The 9606-nt window shown below is 38.6% G+C and overlaps 1 protein-coding gene across 15 annotated transcripts in view; it reads left to right on the top strand.

The window, feature by feature from the left end:
- PABIR2 (PABIR family member 2) overlaps positions 1-8934 on the top strand; it is a 27873-nt gene extending 18939 nt beyond the window's left edge. For 8 of the 15 annotated variants that reach the window (XM_058441516.1, XM_058441515.1, XM_058441513.1 and 5 more), the window contains one exon: positions 6277-7339. In XM_058441516.1, the coding sequence (XP_058297499.1) occupies positions 6277-6421 (145 nt within the window). In that variant the 3' untranslated portion in view covers positions 6422-7339. Of the gene's footprint in view, positions 1-6276 lie in introns of all 15 variants that reach the window. The other 7 variants (XM_058441523.1, XM_058441522.1, XM_058441519.1 and 4 more) reach the window with 1 other exon arrangement.
- Positions 8935-9606: the final 672 nt, after the last annotated feature.

The following is a 9606-nucleotide window of genomic DNA, read 5'->3' as shown; positions in this document are numbered from 1 at the left end:
TCAAAAAAAAAAAAAAGGTTGTTGCCTCACACAAGAGACATTTGCTTTATTCACAGCCACTCATAGAGTGTCAGCAAGCCAAGTATGGTTCAAATAATCTGAAAAAGAAATCTGTTACTCAAAATTCACAAAACTAAGTGTCAAAGATAGTTGTCGTTAATTATAAACTTCCAGATGATGTTTTTAGTCAGTTTGCAGCAACTGTACTTCTGAGGTTATTAAAGCTTAAAATTGTGCTAAGACTTTGGGGACACCTTATATACTAATGATGCTGACATTTTTGCCTATAATTAAGAGATTTTTAAATATGATTTATTTCTTTTATATAAAAACTGGATCCTGGCCAAGCACGGTGGCTCACGCCTGTAATCCCAACACTTTGGGAGGCCGAGGTGGGTGGATCACTTGAGGTCGGGAGTTTCAAGACCAGCCTGGACAACATTGTGAAACCCCGTCTCTACTAAAAGTACAAAAACTAGCCGGGCGTGGTGCGCATGCCTGTAATCCCAGCTACTCGGGAGGCTGAGGCAGGAGAATTGCTTGAACCTGGGAGGCAGAGGTAGCAGTGAGCCAGGATCACACCACTGCACTCCATCCAGCCTGGGCAACAGAGCCAGACTCTGTCTCAAAAAAAAAAAACAAAACCCAAAGAAACAAAAACTGGATCCTGCTTTTGCAGAAACTTTTTTTTTGAGATGGAGTCTCGCTTTTGTTGCCCAGGCTGGAGTGCAATGGTGCAATCTCGGCTCACTGCAACCTCCGCCTCCCGGGTTCAAATGATTCTCCTGCCTCAGCCTCCCGAGCAGCTGGGATTACAGGCATGTGCCACCACACCTGGCTAATTTTGTATTTTTAGTAGAGATGGGGTTTCTTCATGTTGGTCAGGCTGGTCTCGAACTCCCAAAGTCAGGTGATCCACATTCCTCGACCTCCCAAAGTGCTGGGATTACAGGCGTGAGCCACCGCGCCTGGCCTTTTTTTTTTTTTTTGAGACAAGATCTGGTCTATTGCCCAGACTAGAGTACAGTAGTGTGATCATGGCTCACTGCAACCTCTGCTTCCCAGGCTCAAGCCATCCACCCACCTCAGCCTCCCGAATAGCTGGAACTACAGGTGTGCACCATCACGCCCAGCTGCTTTTTCTGTTTTTGTAGAGACCGGGTTTCGCCATGTTGCCCAGGCTGGTCTTGAACTCCTGCACTCAAGTGATCTGCGTGCCTTGGCCTCCCAAAGTGTTGGGATTACAGGCATGAGCCACCGCACCCAGCCTCTTTTATCTCTTTAATGTAGTTTCATTAATCAGAATCAGATGTTCATATTCTTAGAAATGGGGATAGAGATAGGAATCAGCTGTGTTCTGGTTTCTGCTACCAAGGTTGGCAACCTACTTGATAACAAAACTAAGGAATCTGTGCTAGCTTGATAGGGCTGTGGCTAATTTTTTGTTTATTTACCTACCTGCTGTTAATCTGATAGAACCCAGCTTATTGACTGAACAAGGCACAAAGTGGTTCAGCCAGATGGGGTGATAGCATGAATCAAACTGGATATCTTAGTTTTGTGATTACTTTTATCATTGGATGGTGTTAATGATTTGCTATTTTAATGAAACTACAGAAACAACTGCCCTCTATCTTTTAGAGAGCAGAAAAAGGATCAGATCATTAGATGTTATCTTGTCATTTAAATATTTATAGTCTATTCCCTGCCCCACCCAACAAAAGGAGAGATGGCTTTTACAGCCTTTAGATTAAAGTTTATATACTAGATAACAATCTTTAAAATCTGACATCTTTTGAAGCATAAATTAAGTTTGAAATTTGAGTGTGGACCCATTTGGAGTTTGTGTCCAGTTAGGCATACTTTTTTCTTTTCTTTTCTTTTCTTTTCTTTTCTTTTACTAAATGAAAATTCCCAAATCTTTGCCAACCAAATCTGGAGGACATTATCAACCACAAGGCAGGAATTATGTCATTCTGCATTTAGTCCTTATGGACATCAAAATTTGAGCATAACTCAGAAGTCTACCTTTGATTCTTTCTGCATGTTGGGAGCTCTTAATCTGCTCTTCATTCTGTTGGGAGTGAGACTGTGTGTGTCTGCAGCATACTATATAAAATAAAGGAATTTTCAGGGCTGCTGGCCATATGGTGATGATTAAATGATAGTCTCTTTCTTTTTTATGAAAGGAAAACTTACGAATTTTCTTACCCTGTGCTTCAGTGTTAATGTGATAGTTTTAACACATTTTTTGTTAAATTTGTCTTAGTGGTTCTAACACTGTTTTTAATGTTATATGTGTCATGTCAAAATTTCATGAATATGTGACAAGTACAAAAATAAGTTTTAATCATTAATTAATAGGAATGTGTATGTCTGTACGCATCTCTAAAGTACATGTGTATACACACGCGCACACACATACACACACACACTTTAGAGATGTTTATGTGAGCGACTTAGACATCTATGCTGATAGTTTAAAACTCCCGTCTACCTTCACCGTAAAAATGAGCAAGTTAAAACAAAAAAAAACGAAAACACTCCTGTCCTCAGCCTGACTGCGGACTGATATTTAAATATATGATCTTAAAAACTTAGAAGTTATTCAGACGGATAATACTGGGACCCTTAAGGTAAGATAGTAGAGACCAGAGAACATGCCATATATATCAGTTTAACTCACAGCAAGGGGTGTGGGGATGCTCTGTAGTCATACCTTATACCAAAATTTGTGCTAGGCTTGATAGGGCTGTGACTAATTTCTAGTGCATTTACCTGCCTGTCATTAATCTCATAGGACCCAGCTTATTGACTAGACAAGGCACAAAGTGGCTCAGCCAGATGGGGTGATAGCATGAATCACACTGGACATCCTACCTTTGTTATTACTTTATCATTGGACTGTTTTAATGAGTCGCTCATACTTCATCCTTAGTTTTTCTAGACAGAGGGCACTACTTTAAGTCATAAGTACTTTTTTTTTTTTTGAGACGGAGTCTCACTCTTTCACCCAGGCTGGAGTGCAGTGGCGCAATCTCGACTCACTGCAGGCTCCGCCGCCCGGGGTTCACGCCATTCTCCTGCCTCAGCCTCCCGCGTAGCTGGGACTACAGGCGCCCGCCACCTCGCCCGGCTAATTTTTTTGTATTTTTAGTAGAGACGGGGTTTCACCATGTTAGCCAGGATGGTCTCCATCTCCTGACCTCGTGATCCGCCCGCCTCGGCCTCCCAAAGTGCTGGGATTACAGGCTTGAGCCACCGCACCCAGCCAAGTCATAAGTACTTTTGGTTGTGTGGTTCAAATATTGCCTCAATATGTATATTCAGTGGCTGGAACAAATTCGTTCAGTTTTGATTCAGGGATTCCTATGTCCAATTTGAATTGTCTAGATCCTTTTTTACTGTTGTCTGGCTTTCGGCCATTAGTCTAAGTAAGGCTCATTAGCACTTCCATCAGAGCTTAAGCTAGGAAAGAAAGAAGAGATAAACTCAAATTAGACCAGACCTCGTTGCTTTTAGAAGCTCTGGTAGAAGATTTAATAGTAGGCTGTGAAAATTACTTTTGTGCAGTGATGTTGCTGTAGGTTAAAAAATCATGTAAGTCTTACTTGACATGGATAGAATAACAATGAGTGATTTGTGACGTGAAGTCTCTGCTTCCATGACCATGAGTAATTGTACCAGATTAATTCAAACAGAAACTAGATTTTAGTTAAGTGAAAATATCTGGTTAAAGATTTACCAAGTTCTGAATCTAAATTGCCGTGGAGACTAAATGTAAGTGTGCTATTTTCTGTTAATGAACAAAATTATATATATTTATATTTTAATAATAGGGAAGACATTCTGAAATAAAATGTTCAGGGCTTTTTTTTTTTCTGCTCCTCAATTAGCTTATTTCTCTTAAGGTAATCAGCAGTGTTAGAAGTCAAATTTCACTGCATGAGTCATGTTTTGTGTTTTTGAATGAATACAGGATTCACCCAAGCAAGCAGGCCTTATTACAAATGGAATCTTTTAACCCAGGCTCACCGTAAGTCTGGTGATTGGAATAAAGAATTCTTTATTTATATTCAGATTATCTGCTTGGTGGCCAAGTTTTAATCTAAGCCCATTTCTTCCTGCCAAGTAGCAAAGAGCGTGTCCTTCGTTTGCCCAGCCAATATGTGCTTTAGGAAAGTAAATTCATTTTAATATTAGTCTAGGCAAAAAGCTGCAGGAGGAAAAATCACATATGTTCCAAAGGCAAATAGAAAGGTCTTTTGATTTTCCAATGTCTTGGATTATCTGTGCAACTTTCTTTCAGTAGTTTGAGTAATTCATGTTTTAGATCCATTTTGCCATTTGGTTGAAAAAATATCGGAGCCAGCTAAAATTTCCAAACTTCTTACTTAAAAGTGGTATTATTAATGATGCATTTGACAGCAGTGAGCGTAGAGTAGGAGTAGGGTGGAATATACTGTTTCCATTTTTACTTTTACTTTTCTGAAGCCTATTTGTAGTCTGTGTCCATCTAAAAACAATCCACAAGCAATAGAATGAAATGACATTTTAAAGAAAAGTAGAAGAGTAGAGAAGCAAGGGTGGGGGTGATACATTTCATTGAGGGTAGTACAGGGCCCAGAAACTTTCTAATGTACCATAGGTTACTTTTAACACTAGAAGTACATTAACTTGGACATTCAGAAAAATGATAATATTAAAGACTCCTAACATTTCGACTCAGAGCATGTTAGACTGGAATGGGCTTTTTCCAAGGAGCTAGTGACCAAACTTAAACTAGAACCCATGTTTCCTGATTCATAATTCCTTTTCCAATTGGATGCTTTTTTCCTTTTCAAAAATAAAAAGTGTCTGTGTAAATTCTAAAACTGCCCAATTACCTCTCCTGCTTTGTCTGTCACTGTGTTTTCTTCACTCTCTGTACCCCAGCCACAATAGTCTGCTTTTGTTTGATTCCTGGAACTACCCTTGCTTCCTCCCAAATCTTAACTAGTTAATGCCTGCTCATCCTTCAGATTATAGCAGATATCATCTCTGGGGAACCTTTTCTCGTTCCTCCGAATTAGATTAGGTTACCCATGTTATATATTCTCATAGCCCCTTGTATCTTTCCTTTATCACTTTTATTGCAAATTATAATTATATATTTATTAGCATGATTATTTAAATGTCTGTCTCCTGCACAATACTGTAAATTCAATGAGGGCTGGGACCACGTCTGTTTTAAACACCATTGTATTTCTAATATCTAGTGTGCTTCCTGCACTTGGCAGGCATTCAGTAAATATTAGAATAAGTGAATGATTGAATTCAGGGCAAATATAAAGCATAGAGGTTATTGCTGGATTGATGGAAATCAAAGCCAGAAAGGCAGCTTGATGCCAGACTGTAAAGGCTCTCAGTTCCTTGCTGAAGTATGGAGCCAGATTCATGAGTCAGGCCAGGTTGATGGTTGGGAACAGTGAGCCCCTGGGCTGGATAGGGAAGGAATCCCTGGGCTGGGTATAGAGGTTCTTGATGTCCAGATCTGGAGTTTTACTGGAAGGATAGGAACAGGAGCCAGTTGTCAGGATAAAGAGGCGATAGACAACGGGTATTGAGACCACGAGTGTAGATTATTCATTGTAGAAGCTTAACTGGAGAATAACTGAAGGGATCAAAGAAAGGGACTCTTCTAGAAATAGACCTTTGGGTTTTGAAAGCAAGAAGAAAGGAAACAGTGTAAGGAATTATAAATGGCATAGAATTGGAGGGGGAAATCGTTTAAAAAATGTGTTTGAATTGAAGGCCCTTTGGGAATGGGGAAGCGATCAACTCTAGGGGAGTTGAAAGACTTTATTTTAGAGTAGAGGAGCTATGAGGCAGTCCACCTCTGATAGTCCAAGTATGATTACCTCAATAAGTAACCACTCCTCTTGCTCCAAGCCTGATGGGAAGGTAAACATAGGGATAGAAATTTCTTGAGCTGAAGTGAAGTGAAGGAACTCCCTCCCGAAAACCATGGCATGTCACGAGGAACGTTTATTGTAGGTTGGGCGGTCTGGTGCCTCCAGGGGGGACAATCAAATGATACAGGACCTCGAAGAGTCTTACTTTGGATTTCTGTGGCTTTATAATGTAGTATATTATGTAGTTCATTGCTGTGGCTTTATGCTTTTTTATTATTTACAAGTGATTTACTGATTCGTGAGCTCTTGAAACTGTGTCATTGCATGTTACGTTTACCCTGATAGTTGCATTGGCTTATAATTCTTTTTGCTTTGTCTTCAGTTCAGATATTTTGGATGGCAGTAGTAGCAGCAGTGGCTTATCCTCAGACCCGCTGGCTAAAGGCAGCGCTACCGCAGAGTCTCCAGTAGCATGCTCCAATTCATGTTCTTCGTTCATCTTGATGGATGATCTCTCACCCAAGTGACTTAACCATTTCTGATTCAACGTTTTAACTGCTGTTTCCTACATAAAATGTTTAGTGGGGAACACAGAGAACTTTGATCCCTAATGAGGATTAAAGTTTTACAGATTTCACCCATTCTGATGCTATTATTACTCTTTGGCATCTCTCTTCTCCAAAGTTCAATTTTGTGAGCCTAGTGACCTTACTAATATCTGGTTTTGCTGATCTCATTTTGGATTTAGTGATTAAATCTCAAATGCTCATTTTTGATTGCTTAGAGGAATTTTTTTTCTTAGTGCCTCAAAAAACACCTATTTTGAGTCTATACATTTAAGAAAGGCACTGATATGTATTGCCTTTAATGGTTCTTTTCTGCAGCAGTGATACGACAGATTTGATCAGAAATTCTCTTGCTTGAGAGATTTTTTTTGTCCTCTGTTGACTACATAGTTTCAAATCTCTCTTTATTTCATGATGATATATAAATTGCTTTTAATTATATTAAATTTTTATTTTTCTGCATCAGCTTAAAGTACATTATTTTGTTTCCCTTTCCTGTTTGAGCCGCTTATGCCATTTTCTCACAGAGGGGAAGAAATACGTAGTTGCTTTCATTACTCTTATTGCTTCTTTGCTGTTGGGGTGTGTGAAGTGAGCATTGATTTTAGTGCTGAGAATGTAAACGGACTTACAGGATGCTTGGATTAGTCACCACAGGTTCTTATGACTTTGCTACCACAGTTGATAGATTTCTCCTCAAACCTGTTGCCGTAAGGAATATATAAAATATTGTTGATATTTCTAGGTGGTGTTATCAAGGAGAAGAAATTCCTGCCTTGACCAGATGTGTGGAGCATCTACAAATGAATGAATAGTTATTTACACACAAACCACTGTGTACAAAAGCGTCCATGGAGCTGTCAGTGTCTCGGGTGGTATTATGAGGCCTCAGGTGCCTTGGGGTACATTGTCATGCTGTAAGGGATGTATATCATAAGGTATGGTGGAAGAGGGGCCTTATGTGTATGATTGCCACATACTGTTTCTGTTGCTGCTTTTTTTCCGATTCCTTTTTGTCATCGGATTTGTTTGTTTTGTCATGTGGTAAATGGTGTTTTAGTTATTGTGTTGCTGCCAGAATCAGAATCCAGTTATTGTTCTAACTGCCTTGTAGTGAGGGCAGTTTAATATCTACAAAGAAGCTTTTAGGAGCTGAAAAAGTCAATGTGATTGTGCATTCTGCTTTTAAGAAGCTGTTTCAGCTATGAACTGTGTACGTGCTATAAGTGTGAGGTACCATAAGTTATTTAATTTTTAAAAGAGGAAGCTCCTGAGTGAGCTGTTTAAGAAACTGAGTGTAATCTATTGTTATTTATGACTAGGTAAAATGTCTGTCGTGATAGATTTCTTTTAATGTTCAGATACTGTGGTTGGGTTGTCTATATTTAATATGCAGATTTGCCTGCTGGAATCATAATCCATTTTTAAGTGAATGTAAGAAATGAAAACGACTGCATTTGTGTCTTTTGAAGGCAAAGATCCTTGGATTTTAAAGGAAGATTATGTGCTTTGAAGGCACTCAGAGACTAGTAATAGCATATGACTTGAAGGGAAACCCATTCTCTTTCAATTACAAGAGAGCATCACTTAGCGTGCAGTAGTTCTGTTACAGCATCCGATGTGTCCTTTATTTTAAATTGTAACCATAACAGCCATTAATGGCTTTATTTCTTGTATTGCTCTCATCTGGGAAAAGTCTCTACTTCAAATGTTACATAAATCTATTATGAAGCTTGTCCCCTAGTATGCCATTATAAAGAAAAAATTCTTCGATGGTATGCAGTGTATCTATTCTGTTTGTAAAAGATCATGTCAAAATGTTCTGCCTCTATAATGATAATAGATGGTTTTGTCTTTCAGCAGATTTATCCACCTACTGTCTTCTTTGCCTTAAAGGGACACTTGGCCATCATTTTTAGGCTCGAACTTAACACTGTTAAGAAATAACTGAAATATGATGGTATTTACATTAATTTTTGAAATTCAGTGGTGGGATAGAATTAGGTCAGGAAATGGAAGTTGTTCCAATGGTGTGAGAACTAGGAGACAAGATGATTCACTTTATTATTTAAACCAAGCTTCATTTTTAGTTTTTGTTGTTTAAATGGACTGGAAAGTTAAGTTTTTGCAGGGATTGTTTTTGAAATAAAGAGATATACTAACTCACAGATGAGAACTTTGTTAAGACCCCTTTATTTTTATATAAAGTCTAATATTTGAAAAGTGATTGTTACAAAGTAAAATTCTCTCTTCCTATTCTAATATATATCATATATTTCAGGCTTCTATTTGAAAACAGGTATAAGAGATGATATGATAAAACCCTATAGATAATGTTTTTTGCTTGATTGACTTATCAAATCACTGTTTCATGATTACTGCTTTTGGAATAATAGGAAGTTTTGTGAAATGCTGGCCTTGTGTATATCTTAGAATGCAAATTTAATAAAGTGTGTATATGTGCATAAAATTTACTAATGTTTTAAAAGTCTGTCCTTTGTTCTTATTAATAATTATTTTCTGCCCCTATATCCCAATAGTTTATTCTCTGTGTCTAATTGCAGGTCAAGTTTGAATAAAAGGATATCAGAAACACAAAAGAACGAATAGCTATGTTGAAGTTGGGGCTGTTTGCCAAAACGAAGTGAAACCTCTCCACATAATCAAATTTTCAAGAGTATTTTGTAGAATTTGACAACTTAGAAGGTTCTTGCCAGGGTCATACATCTTTCTTCCTCGTTTTCAATTTAGTTTATCTTGTTAAAATTTTTACATATTGATAAGCCTCTATAAATTATTTTTAGAACAAGATGAGGGTAGATAAACAGGCAAAAGGGTCTGGGTGCGGTGGCTCACGCCTGTAATCCCAGCACTTTGGGAGGCCGAGGCAGGCAGATCACGAGGTCAAGAGATCAAGACCATCCTGGCCAACATGGTGAAACCCCGTCTCTACTAAAAATCCAAAAATTAGCTGGGCATGGTGGTGCACACCTGTAGTCCTAGCTACTCGGGAGGCTGAGGCAGAAGACTTGCTTGAATCCGGGAGGCGGAGGTTGCTATGAGCCGAGATTGTGCCACTACACTCCAGCCTGGTGACACAGCGAGACTCCATCTGAAAAAAAAAAAAAAAAAAAAAAAAAAAAAAA

The sequence above is a fragment of the Hylobates moloch genome, unplaced genomic scaffold, assembly GCF_009828535.3.
Source record: "Hylobates moloch isolate HMO894 unplaced genomic scaffold, HMol_V3 SCAFFOLD_7, whole genome shotgun sequence".
NCBI lineage: Eukaryota > Metazoa > Chordata > Mammalia > Primates > Hylobatidae > Hylobates > Hylobates moloch.
This window is presented reverse-complemented; position numbering and strand designations above follow the sequence as displayed.